Genomic DNA, 15905 nt, shown 5'->3' with positions numbered 1-15905 from the left:
CGCAGTCATAATAGCTCACAGACAACCAGCAAAGACTGACATTTCTTAAGTAGGTGAAAATATAGCCCCAGGAAATTAAGTCTCAAGAATTTTAGTTCAATATCCAATTACAGAGAGCATTTAAGGGAGTTTTCTGTTGGAGCTTTCTGTAAGACTAGGCCTTTGGAGGAGGGGTGGATATTTCCTGGCATGTATTAAATAATATTTTCTAGGATCTTAGATCTAGTACTTTTGCTAAAACTGAGATTTGTGTGTGTGTGTGTGTGTGTGTGTGTGTGTGTGTGTGTGTATCACTTAAATGTTCCTGTTTGCAAAGAAATAATGATTGGGGATTTATCTAAGCTGGAGGAAAATTATGCTAAAATATCTTGCATCAGACAAAAAAATAATTTAAACCCTGTTATATTGATTATACTTTCAGTTTCAAATTATGTTTTTCATCAATTACAATGCCTAATTCTCAGTCACAAAAAAATCAGTCTATGACTCCCAGCACAGCACTAAGATATTAACATAGAAAACTACCTCTATTTAAATAAACAGAAATTACTAAGTGATTTTAACAAAGTACATTAAAATACTAACATTGTATTGTAGGGTATATTATGTATGTAAATGTAAAGTTGAAGGCAAAAATAGTAAAAAAGTCAGTGGAGCAGGTAAATGGAATGTTACTATTGCAAGATTTGTACAATGTATGTGAAGGATAATAACATTAATTCTAAGTAAACTGTATTAAATGAATGATGGAAATGGGAATCCCTAAAACAACAGCTAAAAAAAAATGATTCAGAGGCAGGCTAAAAAGCCAATACAAGAACTAAAATCAAATATTAAAAAAAATATTTTCTTTATTTAAAAGAAGGCAGGAGAGGAAGGAAAGAAGAGAACAACAAAAACAGATGGCCCAACTAGAGAACAAATAGAAAGACAGTATTGGTAAATGGATGAAATGCTTCAGTTAAAATGCACAGATAGACAGGTTAAAAAAAGCAATGCCCTGGGGTACTACTCAGCAACAAACACAATGAACTGAAGATTATGGACAACGTGGATGAACCTGAAGGGAATTACACTGAATGAAAACCCTATCTCAAAGGGTTACATACTGTATCTTTGCATTTATATTCTTTTTTTTTAAGTTTATTTATTTTGAGAGAGAGACAGAGAAAGTGAGTGAGGGAGGGGCAAAAAGAGAGAGAGAGGGAGAGAGAGAATCCCAAGCAGGCTCCGTGCTGTGGGCCCAGAGCCTGATGGGGAGCTTGAACCCATGAACTGTGAGATCATGACCTGAGCCGAAATCAAGAGTCTGACTCCTGACCAACTAAGCCACCAAGGCTCCCCTATGTGATATTCTTAAAATAACATAAATACAAAGATGGAAGAGAGATTTATTGGTTGCCAGTGGTTAGGAATAGGGGGCAGGGGCAGGGATGTGGCTATAAAGGAGCAGAACCAGGTAGCCCCATGGTGATGACTGTGTTGCTTAATGTGTGGTAGTGGTGGTCACACAAAGTTACACACATGATAAAGTTGCATAGAAGCTCACACACACAGAGACAAATGAATATATGTAAAACTGGAGAAATCTGAATAAACTCTGTGGATTGAACCAATGTCGATTTCTAGTACCAATACTCTATTTGCCTAAGATGTTAACATTGGGGGATGTTGGGTAAAGGGTGCACAGAACCTCCCTATAAATTTATTTGCAACTTCCTGTAAATTTATAATAATTTCAAAATAAAAGTTGACCAAAAAAAAAAAAAAAAAAGCAAGACCCAACTATATGTTGTCTCCAAGAAATGACTTTGAATACAATGTCACGCGGAGAGATGGAAAATAAGAGGATGGCAAGACACATGCCATGCAAAAAGTAAGCATGAGAAAAACTTCAAGAAAAAGAGTATTACTAGATATGAAGAGGGGCATTTCATAATGATACAAGGATCTGTTCATCAGGAAGGCATGTAATTCTAAATGTATACTCACCTAACAACAGAGCAGAGAAATAAAGCACAGTTATAGTTGGGGATTTTAACACTCCTCACTATGAAATTAATAAAGCAACAAAAATTTAAAAAGTTAGAGAAGATTTTAATAATACTATCGAATACTTTTATCAAATTGATATTTATGGAATAGTAAACCCTTCTATTCAACATTGTACTGTAGGTTCGAGCCAGTGCAACAGGCAATAAAAGGAAATACAGGTATAAAGAGTGGGAATAAAGAAGAAAAACTGTCTTTATTCATAGACAACATGATCTTCTACATAGAAAATCTGAAAGAATCTACAAAAAAGCCTCTAAAACTAATAAGGTATCATAAGGCCACAGGATTCAAGGCCAATACATATAAATCAACTGTATTTTTGTATGCTAGGCAGAGATTCATTTTTAAATACCATTTATAGAATAACAAAAAATGTGAAATAGGGATACACCTTAACAATTATGTGTAAAGCACTAAAAACTACAAAATATTACGAGGAGAAATGAAAGGACTAAATAAATGGAGAGATAAAATGGGCTCACGGATTGCAAGACTATTGTTAAAGATGTTGATTCTCCTCAAATTGACCTATAGATTTAATGCAATCTCAACAAAAATTCCAGCAGTTTTTTAAATAGAAATTGACTCTAAAGTTTATATGAAAATGCAAAGGACCTATAAGAGTCAAAATGATTTTCAAACAAAAGAACAAGGTTGGAAAACATGCTCTGATTTCAAGTTTTCTGTAATGCTGCAGTAATTGAGACAGTGTACTGATGGAGGGAGAGACACTGATTAGTTGGACAGAACAGAGTCTAGAAATAGACTCAAAATATATAAAGAACTCCTGAAATTCAATAACATAATAAGCAACACTATTTAAAACTGGGTAAAAGATCTGAGCACTTTACCAAAAGAGATATCAATTGGCAAATTAGAGCTCAGAAAGATATTCAAGGTCATTAGTCTTTACTGAAATGAAAGTTAAAAAAACAGTGAGCTATCACCACAAATCTACCAGAATGGTTAACGTTTACAAAGATTGACAATATCAAGTGCTAGCAATCATGTGGAGGAACTGAAACTCTCACACATTGCAGGTGGAATGCAAAATGATACAGCCACTTTGGGAAACAGTATGGCAGTATCTTACAAAGTTAAACACAAGCTTATTATACAACTCACAATCCTACATCTAAGTATTTATCCAAGAGAAGTGAAAACATATGCAAATGTGTATAGTGGCTTTACTCATAATTTCCCCACACTGGAAATAACCCACATGTCCAAAAACTGGTAAACAGATAAACCAATTGCAGGACACTCGCACAACAGAATGCTACTGACTCTACAGCAAAACGTGGGTTGTCTCCAAGGCAGCATGCCACATGGAAGAAGCCAAAACAAAGTGTAAAATATCATGATTCCATTTATATGGCTTTCTGGAAAGGCAAAACTATAGTGAAAAAGGTAAGATCACTGGTTGCCAGGTATTGGGGTTAGGGGGAAGTGAGTGGTGTTTTAAAAGGTGTTTCAGGGCGCCTGGGTGGCTTGGTCAGTTAAACGTCCAACTTCGGCTCAGGTCATGATCTCACGGTCCGTGAGTTCGAGCCCCGCGTCGGGCTCTGTGCTGACAGCTCAGAGCCTGGAGCCTGTTTCCGATTCTGTGTCTCCCTCTCTCTCTGACCCTCCCCTGTTCATGCTCTGTCTCTCTCTGTCTCAAAAATAAATAAATGTTAAAAAAAAATTTTTTTTTAATAAAATAAAATAAAAAATAAAAGGTGTTTCAGGGTGCCTGGGTGGCTCAGTCGGTTCAATGTCCAATTTTGGCTCAGGTCATGATCTCACAGTTTGTGAATTTGAACCCTGCATCGGGTTCTGTGCTGACAGCTCAGAGCCTGGAACCTGCTTCGGATTCTGTGTCTCCCTCTCTCTCCTCCTCAGCTCATGTGTGCTCATGTGTGCTTGCTCTCTCTCAAAAATAAATAAACACTTAAAAAAATAAAAAAATAAAAAGATGTTTCATTTTATGTAACTTATATCTCAATTTTAAGATGCTCAAAATCTTGTACAATACAGTTAAAGCAGTGCTTAGAGGGAAATTTACGGCCATAATTGCTAAAATTAAAAAGAAAAGGTTTAAAATCCAAGCTCTAAGCTTCCACTTTAAGAAACTAAGTAAAGAAAAACATATTAAATGTAAGTAGAAGAAAGAAAACAAATAAAGAGCAGATATCAATGAAATAAAAAACAATAGATAAAATTCAAAGCCAATATTTGGTTCTTTGAAAAAAAATAAGTAAAACTGATAAAGCTTTCACAATATTGGTTAAGGGAAAATAAAAGAAAACACATATTACCAACATGAGGAATGAAAAAGGCAATATTGTAAACGAATGAATATGACAACTTGGATAAAATAAATCCCTTTAAAAATACAAACTACTAAAAGTGACACAAGAAGAAATAGGAAATATAAACATTCTGACACATGTTAATTAAATTGAACGCACACTTGTTTTTGAGAGAGAGAGGGAGGGAGGGAGCAAGCGAGAGTGGGGGGACGGGGCAGAGTGAAAGAGAGAGAATCTTAAGCAGTCTCCATGCTCAGTGAGGAGCCTGAATCAGGGTTCAATCCCATGACCGTGGGATCATGATCTGAGCTGAAATCAAGAGTCCGAGACTCAATCAACTGAGCCATCCAGGCACCCATGAATTCACATTTCAATATCTTCTCACAAAGAAAATTCCAATCCTAGATGGTTTTACTGGTGACTTCTATCAAACATTAAGAAAGAAAAACATACGGGCACCTGAGGGGCTTAATCGGTTAAGCAGCAGACTCTTGATTTCAGCTCAGGTCATGATCTCATGGTTGGTGGAATCGAGCCCCACATCAGGCTCCACACTGACAGGGAGTGGAGCCTGCTTCTGATTCTCTCTCTCTCCCTCTCTCTCTGTTCCTCCCCTGCTTGCACTTGTTCTCTCTTGAATAAATAAACTCAAAAAAATTTTTTTAAAAGAAAGAAAAATATCCACATTAAACAACTCCTTCAGAAAACTGAAGCAGAAACATTTTTTAACTAGTTTTTTTAAGGCCAACATAACCCTGGTATCAAAACCAGACATGCACATTACAAGAAATAAAAACTGCTGCCCAATACTCCTCATTAACATAGACACAACCTGTATTGAGTAGGAATTTAAATCCAGAAATATAGAAAAAGGATAACATATCAAGATTAAATGGGGTTTATCCTAGGAATGCAAGGATGATTAACATTTGAAAATCAAAATAATTTACCCTAGTAACTGCATAAAACAGAAAAGTTATCTGCTCTCCAAATAGATGGAGAAAAAACATTTGATGTAATTCAATATGTAGTCATGATTAAAAAAAACAAAACAAAACTCTCAGTGTACAAGAAATAGGAAGGAACTTCCTCAACCTGATAACGAACATCTATGAAAAAGCTATAGCTAACATCATACCTAATGGTGAAAAATTTTCTCCTGAGAATGGGAATAAACAAGGATGTCTGCTCTCACCGTTTCTGTTAACATTGTAGAAGTCTTAGGCAGTACAATTTGGCAATGAAAAAATAAAGAGCATAAACAGATCAGAAAGGAAGAAGCAAAACCACGTACAGATGACATGATTGTGTATGTAGACAACATTAATCTACAAAAAAACTACTAGAATAAGTAAATTTAGTAAGGCATACAAAGTCAACATGCAAAATTCCTATTTCTCTATAATAACAAATAGAAAATTAAAAAATTTCAAGTAACATTTATAGCAGCATCAAAAATACTTTGGGATACATTTAATAGAAATATGTGTAAAGCTTCTACATTGAAAATTATAATAAAACACTGTTGAAGACCCAAATAAATGGAACAACATAATATATTCAAGGACTAGAATAATATTTAATACTATTAAAATGTTAATTCTTCCGTAAATTACTCTGTAGATGCCATATCATTCTAAACAAACTCCCAGCAGTTTTTTTAAAAAATAGAAACTGACAAGCTGAGTATAAAATTTATGTAGAAATGCAAAGGTCCTAAAAAGCTATCTCAAAAATGAAGAACAAAGTCCAAGGACTTACACTGCCTGATTTCAAGAGAAAGAGCCTGACACTTACCAGTCAATTTAATTTTCAATCAAGGCATCAAGCAATTCAATGGGGGAAAAAACAAGGCTGAAACAACTCCTGTTTAAATGCAAAAACCCAAACCAAACCAAAACACAAAAACAATGATAAAAACCTTGATCTATATCACACACCATCACAAAGATTAATTCTTAATAGATCATAGAACTAAAGGTAAGGAGCTGTAAATCTTCTGACAGAAAATACAGGAAAATGATGTCTGTGAACTTGGAGTAGCAAAGATGTCCTAGGACCTAGAAAGCACTAACCACAACTAACGAGCTGGTTTATTTTTTTTTTAATTTTTTTTAATGTTTACTCAATTTTGAGAGACAGAGCATGAGCGGGGAAGAGAGAGGGAGACACAGAATCTGAAGCTGGCTCCAGGCTCCAAGCCGTCAGCACAGAGCCTGACGCGGGGCTCGAACTCACGAACCGTGAGATCATGACCCAAGCCGAAGTCGGACGCTCAACCGACTGGACCACCCAGGCGCCCCCTAACGAGCTGGTTTAAAATGGACTCCATTAGGGGCACCTGGGTGGCTCAGTCAGTTAAGTGCCTGACTCTTCATTTCAGCTCAGGTCATGATCTCACAATTTTTGAGTTCCAGCCCCACCTCGGGCTCACTGCTTGCTGTCAGACTGCGCAGACACTGCTTCAGATCCTCTGGTGTCCTCTTGCACTACCTCTCTCAAAAGTAAATTAAAAATTTTTGAAAAAACGAAAGAAGAAGAGAAAAACTACTGATATACACAACATGAGTGAACCTCAAAAACATGATGCTGAGTGAAAAACTCCAGACACAATAGAGGACAACACAATAAAATTTCATTCAATGAAATTCTAGAACTGGCAAAAATAATCTATGGTGAAAGAAATCAGAACAGCAGTTGTCTCTGTGGGTAGAGGGGATGGAAACTGACTGGGCAGGCAGGCAATGAGGGACCTTTCTGGGGTGATGGAAAGGACTGTTAGATTGACAGGGGTGTGGATTCTATGGGTACACCCAATTACCAGAACTCATTGGACTGTGCACTTAAGATCCGTGCATTTCCACATATGTATGTTATACCTTAATTAGAAAAAAGGTTTGAGCAGTAACTTGAAAAAAATATTAAACTATATTAACAAACAAGCTCAGTAAGGTCTGCTCATAAGAAAAATCAAAATAAATCTGGGACCTATTGATACTGGAAATTTTGTAATTAAGAAGAGAGAGGAGCAGGGGTAAGCCACCATTTACTGAGGGTGTACTGAGACCTCTGCTAACTGCTTTCCATGAATTCTCTCATTTGATTCCTGCAACAACCCCCTCTTTAGATATAGAAGGAGAGACAGTTTTATACACAAACTTCCCTCACCATCCTTATGAAATACGTTAGGTATAAACTCAAGACACCAGGGCACTTTTTTCTTTTCCTCAATTTCAGGCAATAAGTGGTAGATGTAGGGGCGCCTGGGTGGCTCAGTTAGACGTCTGACTTCGGCTCAGGTCATGATTCACAGTTTGTGAGTTCAAGCCCCTCATTGGGCTCTGTGCTGACAGCTCAGAGCGTGAAGCCTGCTTCGAATTCTGTGTCTCCCTCTCTCTCTGCCCCTCTCCCGCTTGTGCTCTCTCTCTCTTTCAAAAGTAACATTAAAAATTTTTTTTAAATAAGTGGTAGATGTTTTCTTAAATCTACCACTGTCACTAACAAACGTGAGCCATGGGGAAAAAACATACCTATTGCTATTTTCAGTGTCAGCAAACTCATAAAATATGTACACTGATCTATGACCACCATTCTTTTTTTTTTTAATTTAATTAATTAATTAATCCACACCCAAGTTGGTTAGCATATAGTGCAATAGTGATTTCAGGAGTAGATTTCAGTGATTCATCTCCTATGTATAACACTCAGGGCTCATGCCAACAAGTGTCTTCCTTAATGCCCCTTGCCCATTTAGCCCATCCCCCACCCACAACCCCTCCAGCAACCCTCAGTTTGTTCTCTGTATTCAAGAGTCTCTTACATTTTGTCCCCCTCCTTGTTTTTATATTATTTTTGTTTCCCTTCCCTTATGGTCATCTGTTTTGTATCTTAAATTCCACACACAAGTGAAGTCATATATTTGTCTTTCTCTAATTTTGCTTAGCATAATACCCTCTAGTTCCATCCACGTAGTTGCAAATGGCAAGATTTCATTCTTTTTGATTTCCGAGTAATATTCCATTGTATATATATATACCACATCTTCTTTATCCATTCATCCGTCAGTGGACATTTGAGTTCTTTCCATACTTTGGCTATTGTATGACTATAATTCTTAAAACCTCTTGGGGTGCCTGGGTGGCTCAGTCAAGTGTTTGACTTCAGCTCAGGTCATGACCTCACCATTTGTGAGTTCAAGCACTACGTTGGGCTCTGTGCTGACAGCTCAGAGCCTGGAGCCTGCTTCGGATTCTGTGCCTCCCTTTCTCTGCCCCTCCCAACTCACACCCTGTCTCTCTCTCTCTCTCAAAAATAAATAAACATTAAAAAAATTAAAACAAAACTCTTAATTCCATGAAACTCCTATTTCTAGACTATCTGTGTCTCAGCTTACAAGTTGGGGACTAGAAAGCATGTGTCTAATAAGTATTTTATCTCACGCTTACTGCTAACATGAGTCTAGTGCAACTTCCCTACCAGCTCAACTGGAGTCTTAAGGATAAAACATCTCCTAGGCTCCTGCGTAAATAGCAGGTAGTTTTACAAAAGGGTAACATGAATCAGAAAGGGTAAGATGGTCCTTACCACATCCAATACGGCATGGACAAATACATCCAGGTATACCGTGGTGGCCTTAGTCCGGTCATGAACTGGCCTCCCTTTCTTGTGATATTTCTGTAATAGCTGCTTGGCGAGACAATATAGAGTAGAATTCCTGGGATGAGGTGTATCTGTGACTAGGATTTCTGAAAAACAAAACTTAGCATCTTAGCATCTTTACGAGATTTCAGACAGTTCAGGACTTGGTGGTTCCTAACAGAACATAGTTTTCAGCTTACCCCAATCTGCTTAAATTCATAGCCAGCTGGTGGGCTTTCTGGCAGACACTTATTTAAAGCAAGCTGATGGTCTAACTGCCCAGTAGAGAAATCTCACTGTAAAGATAAATAAACCAACCTGATCTCCAAGGATCTGAACTTCACCTACAATTCTGTTTTCACAGCAGTCTTGCATCTTGGAGACAGAATCCTTTATTTCTGTATCACCCCCACCTACACCTACATAGAAAAAAACCTTCCTATACACTCAGCGACAAGTTATGTCCTATTTGGATTTTTCTTTTGATTTTCCATTCACAATTCAACGGTTAAGTAGAAAATCCAAGCAGGAACATGGACAAACCAATGGACCCAAAGATCTGTGTGGATTCCTCAATAATGGGATTAATGAGATTACAATTCACACTTTTCTTCTCAAAAAAAAAAAAATCTCTTTTTGCACTCAACTGTCTTTAAATAAAACATGCTTGTCAGAAAATGAGATCTCCGCTTTGGGAAAAAATTCTTTCTGGTTCCAGAGAACAACCATTTTCTATGACCTGGGAATCCTGATTTGCAGAGGAGCAGTGATTGGTGTTGAGGCAGGGGAGGCCAGGGGAAAGGAAGCCCGGGAAGCGAGCACCAACAATTGGAAGTGACAAATTTGCGAGGGCTTCCTCTGAATTGCAAAAAGATATTTTGCTCACAAGCTCTGCCAGCTCCTGGGGGATTCAAAGCTTCGCTAAGTCATTGGACTGAAGCAAATTGCACACCTCCTGCCACAGTGCGTGAGTGAAATCTATCTGTCGTGTCCTGTGCGTGAATTCACCTCGCCTCTCAGTGGTTTTGATGGTTATTTTGATGAGCCGCTGAAGGTGTGCAGGGTCCAGCAGGAAACTGTAAATGAGATCTCTTCTCTCTGTGCAACAGTCCTGTTTCTACCCGTTTCTTTATGAATGATGTCGTGTCACTCGCCACCACGGGCAGCAATTTCTATGATTTATCAATGTCAGTGTGACCAAAATGCTAACAACGATGCTGGGGGTGCAACTGCAGACTCGTTGTGGGCAGTGGAATATTCACTTTCATTACCACCAGAGCTGCAAAGCTAATGAGCAGTTTAACTTCCTAACTATTCACCCAGGAAGACGCCTAAAATGGCATCAGCTATTCAGGTATGCAGGACTAAGGCAGGTGGCTTGCATCAGGCGTCATTTTTAAGGTTCTTGTGAACTGTGATTGTCAAAAAAATGTGCTGTGAACCTCTCCACCTGAGACCATTTCTTGCTGTTGTACCCCAGGGGAGAGAAGTCAGGTGCATAAAAGCAAAGCTGGTTTGGTGCTTTTCCTGTGAACTTTGCTTTGGGCAACTTCACTTTCACCTCGCTTGGAAGCTCCCAATTCAAGTCCCAGTCGGGGAAGTACTGAAATGTGCGTGTTCCAATACAGGAAACTATCAGAGATAGAGTGAAGGCATAATTCTGAGAAATGAATGTGTTTTCCCTACACCCTCTGCCCATAAAGACCCAAATTTTCCCTCTGCTATCTTTTCTAGGAAACAATCCATAGATACCCTATAGAATAACATAAGTTTCCAGAACATGTCAAAGTCTTTGGGTAAAAAGAGAAAGTTCTGGAATCTAGAACTAGGAACAATAGAGAAACAAGCAATGATAGGAAGAAAAATAAGAAGGAAATGAAAATATGCTGAAATAAACTATAAGGGCAGAGTTCTTTGTCCAAAACAGGAAGAAATAATAAATTACATTTCTACTATGAATGCAAATTTGCCTGAGGAGAAAGATCAATTACAAGAGAGAGATTAAGGATTTAAGTGACCATTAATTAACAGTAAATTATGCCCCCTTGAAAGCTAATGTGACATTCACACAAGCACTAAATGACTCAGTTCAGTGATGTTTCAACAGAGCTGATGGAAATGATCCACAGACCCAGGAAAGATTCCTTGTTAGCACTGCCTCTGTGGATGCTAATAATTTATTTGTAAGATTTCTGGAAAGTAGAATGTGTTAGGGGACTGAGCTATGAAGCACTTTTAGGTGAAGAGAGATTTTTTTTTTTAAGGTAAGAATACAATAGAATTATTCGTTTTCCTTGTTTTAACAAATTACTCTCACACCTATCTTAAAGTGTTCTGGGCACTCTGATGAAAAGAGATGTTCTTGCTTTAGTGAGTATGTCATGTCTAGGATTATTAAAAAAAAGAGTTATACATCTATCTGAGGGGTTACAAGGACATTCAGATTTAGGTGTGTGGTCTATTGAATTCCCAAATCTGACTGAATATGTGCCATATGCCAGGCACTGTGCTAAGAGCAACTGACATGGATTATCTCATTTGGCTTTTACAGCAGCCTTACGACATAGGTACCCTATAGCCCGATGCAGAGTCACTTTGCTACAGGTAAGGGACTACAGGCTCAGTGACGTTAGTACCACCCAAAGTCCCACAGCTTGCAAATGAAGAGGTTGGAATTTAAACACAAGTTATCTGGATCCAAAGCCCAAGCTCTTAATCATGACACTACACTGACCTGACTCCCCCAGAATATTAGGGATAGCAGTGAGTAAGTAACCCTTCAAAAGGAAGACTGACATGTTGCATGGTGTGCATGACTGGGTAGAAACAGCCCGCTGTTATTTTCTCTGTGTTTGTGTGTGTGTTTTTAGGTCAAAAGTACCTTACATTTGCATTGCACCCTACAATTTCACAATGTTATCTTACTAGATCTTCACAAATATACAAGAGAAACATTTAACTTACAGGAAAACTGAATCTCTAAGAGACTAATTGGCTTCTTCAGAGTTACATGGCTGGTGAGTAGTGGAGTAGGAACCAAACAGGTCTCCTAACCTGGGCCTCTTACCCCAGCACACATCACCTCCAGGCAGTGGCCTTGAATTGGTGGTTGGTTCAGTGCTCTTGCATTTACAAATCATCTTGATATTAACCCAGCAAAGATTCCAAAGGGCAGATTTTTCTGCAACACATTGTTCCCAGTATGATTTATAGTCAAGTACGGATTACTAGACACCATTAAAACATATTTTCTGTCACATTTAGAACAAAAATCAAGCGTAATACTAAACATTAGAAAGAGATATCGTTAAGAACAATTTCTTTCTTTTCCTTACCCTTTATCCTTCTATCTTACTTAGCTTAATGTTTACAATTATTTTCTGCTAAGAAACTCATCTGGCATTTAATGAAATTTCCTATTTTCATTTTTATAATTAAATAATGATTTTATCCTTGAAGTTCAACATTCAGGATTTTTATACTTTAAGGCTAAGTTTCTTCTCTACCCAAGAAAAACTCATTTCCAGCTGCTTTGCTACCAAATTCCTTCCTCACTGCCATAAATGACGGATTCCACTTCCAGTTATATTTTAAAACATGGAAATTCTTAGATGTGAGTTCCACAAGACCCCTCAAAAAAGTGGGGTGTTGGGAAACACCAGCCTAAGTGATCTGCTTGATGTGTATGTGTCTTTAAGAATCCATTGTATCTGAACTCTAATGGCCCAATTCAGTGCTGTTAATACTGGAACCATAAAAGTGTAGTTCAGTTCCAGAAATATGGAAAAATATTTTAGTTTCTAAAGCATTTTAAGGGGAACTGTACACTTAAAACACGCAAGTTCATAGTGCTTGTCTTTTGAGATATACTCATTATCTATACAGACTTTGTACAGCTGGATGAAACCCTTAATATCAAAATGACATCCGGGCATCTATAGCCATGCTGTATCCAAGAGACTCTTTCTGTGGTCTACTAAAAGCTTACAATGAAGCCAAGACCATTTTGGATAATAAAAATGTATTATTCAGACATAAAAGCAAATCTGAAAAAGAATGCCCCAGACTATCAATGTAAATTGCTGCCAAGAAAGCCTGATTTCTAGAGAAACAGGGGTTTATCAAACAGTTTTAACATTTCAGAGCATATTTCCAGCTGCCTGTACAAAGCCCCACTGTGTGCCTCTGTGTGTATGTATACATGTAGATAAAGATACAGATGTAGGTATACATATACATATATAGATCTATCATCGTAGGTCTCCATGTAGCTTCAGAGGACTAGGCGTTGTACAGATGATAAATAAAAACAAACACTTGAAAAGAGTTATACAGCACAATGTAGACAAATATCATCTCTCGCTTCTAAGAGTTAATACTCAATGCCTAAAATAAAATCATTACAAGGACCCACCTGAGGCAGCCACCAGGATGAAGGGCCACAGAGGAGCCATTGCACCTGCCGTTGTTCCCGGGCACATCCCAAAGAGAAGAAACGTAAACTTGCCTACGGGACGGAATACCACTCAATTTTTCCCAAAGGGGCCCCTCTTCACTCCGTTCTTTGCTGTTTGCCAGTTTATGCTGTCCTCGCCGGTGCTATTTTGTAAACATTGAACAGGACCAAAGGCGACGCCAGCACCACACAATGTTTCAGAATTGATGCCACAGCAATACCCCTTAACTTCTCCATTTGGTTCTGCCCCAGCATCAGATCGTGGCCAACATTTCAATTTCCCTGACAAGAGATAGCTAAGTGAAAAATGTAATCTAAGAGGAGCCCCTAAGGAGGGGACATTCCACACTAATATGGTTTCCTTTACAGCCTTTACCTAAGGCGATGATCTTGCTGACATTCAGGACACTAATTTCATTAATAATTGAGACCTAAATAGCTGTTCTAAACCAGACTTATGCAGGAGCATCTTCAGCATTTGACAATGGCTATTGGACTCTTGAATCACACAAAGCTAATGGAACCCTGTTATTGTCTAATCAAGAACAGCTGCTAACAATACAGTGGGGAAAGTGCACTCTGTGTTTCCTGAGCTCCTTTAATTAAAAGAAACGTTGATGTTTGATAAATGGGGGTGCTTCTTAAATTGTCACTGAGTATACAATCCAGAAAGTAAACCATGTATGAGAGGATCCTTCTAGGCTGACTGAAGATGAGGGCTACAAAAGCTGGACATCATGTGGTAAATTTTTTCTTACATCTTTTCACTGAGCACCCATACTCTTCATTATGAAGGAAAAAGAGACCTAATTCCATATGATTCTATCTGCCACTGGTAGACCCCTAGATGCTCTAGAAACAAAAACTGAATTTCATACCATTTCCAACATCTATCTGCTTTTTAATACGAGTGGGATTGTAGAGGCATAGGATTGAGATGAGTTTCACAGAGCAAACCGAGGGGAGAAATACATACCTGATCCCTGTTCTGTTAATTTATCTAGTCCCTTTGTTTACAATCTATGAAGCTGTCTCCTTAATTTTCATCTACCAATAAAACATAGCCTGACTGACTTCCTACTGTTGGTGACAGGAGTTACAAATATGGAAAGGGAGGAAACTAGGATGAACCCTGAGGCATCAAGTTGGTTTTGGAGGCATCAGTGTGAATTTGTGGTTTTCAATACATGTGGCTACATATAAAAATAAACACAGATGTCAATGTGTGTGTACAGATGTTAATACATACTTGTATCCCAAGCTCTGTCCAATGGTGAGTCTGGGAGCCAAGACACCCCAGTAGCAATGAGTATACCCGACACCCAGATCTTAGTTTCTAAATAACACACTTACCTAAAAGGAAGACATGGAGCTGAACAGGGGATGTGTGAGAAGACCCAAGAACATCTTGTTGTGTCATAAAGTGAAGAAATGTTAAAAGAATGACAAGGAGGGGCACCTGGATGGCTCAGTCGGTTGAGCATCCGTCTTGGGCTCAGGTCATGATCTCGTGGTTTGTGGGTTCGAGCCCCGAGTCGGGCTCTGTGCTGACAGCTCAGAGCCTGGAGCTGTTTCAGATTCTGCATCTCCCTCTCTCGCTCAAAAATAAACATTAAAAAATAATTAAAAAATAAAAGAATGATAGAGACATGTTAAAAGGGCATAGTTAGTTGAAGGATCTCCCAAAATAAAATACAAATCCACAGGGTGCTTGAGAGGCTCAGTCAGTTAAGCGTCTGACTTCAGCTCAGGTCATGATCTTGTGATCGGCAGGTTTGAGCCCCACGTCAGGCTCTGTGCTGACAGCTCGGAGCCTGGAGCCTGCTTCAGATTCTTTGTCTCCCTCTCTCTCTGCCCCTCCCCCGCTCATTCTCTCTCTCTCTCTCTCTCTCAAAAATAAACATTAAAAAATTAAAAAAAAAATGAATCCACAAGTCCATGCTGATTTAAATGAATGAAATGAAGACTTTTCCTTAAGTTAGACTGCCAACTAACACATGTAGAAGGAATGTCAGAATCTTCATAGTCATAATTCACTCAAAAAACATCAGTGGCTGATAAAACCTAGCTGGCGAAAGTTTGATGAAAAACAGGACACTTACACAACATACTTATTAATCAGAATGAGTAAAAAAAAAAAAAACTTTCCGTGGAGAAATCTGGCAGACAACACGTTAATCAAATGATGAAAATTAACGTTACCAATCACGGGAGTTGTGTGCCATGAGATAGGAGGGACTGAGAAGACACAGCTGCACTTCTGTGATCATCCTGCCAAAAATTCAAAACTTGGATCTATCTGGAAGGAGACACCAGATAACCCCATACTGTGGGACACTCTACAAAACAGCTTATAATCTTCAAAAGTGTCAAGGTTAGGGAAGCTGAGGAAAGACGGAGAAACCGTGTCCCATAAAGCCGATTAAGGAGACATGACAACTCGGTGCAATGTGTGACTCTGG

At 38.4% G+C, this 15905-nt stretch overlaps 1 protein-coding gene across 1 annotated transcript in view; it reads right to left on the bottom strand.

The window, feature by feature from the left end:
• HTR3B (5-hydroxytryptamine receptor 3B) overlaps positions 1 to 13441 on the bottom strand; it is a 30280-nt gene extending 16839 nt beyond the window's left edge. Inside the window, 2 exon segments of the mRNA XM_047072206.1 lie at positions 8934 to 9094; positions 13402 to 13441. Coding sequence (XP_046928162.1) covers positions 8934 to 9094; positions 13402 to 13441 — 201 coding nt within the window.
• Positions 13442 to 15905: the final 2464 nt, after the last annotated feature.

The sequence above is a fragment of the Lynx rufus genome, unplaced genomic scaffold (genome assembly GCF_022079265.1).
Source record: "Lynx rufus isolate CCGP_SWC_20201006 ecotype Redwood Valley unplaced genomic scaffold, mLynRuf1.p SCAF_9, whole genome shotgun sequence".
In the NCBI taxonomy this organism is placed as follows: Eukaryota; Metazoa; Chordata; class Mammalia; order Carnivora; family Felidae; genus Lynx; species Lynx rufus.
The sequence above is the reverse complement of the archived record's forward strand: the minus strand, read 5'-3'. Positions and strand labels throughout refer to the sequence as shown.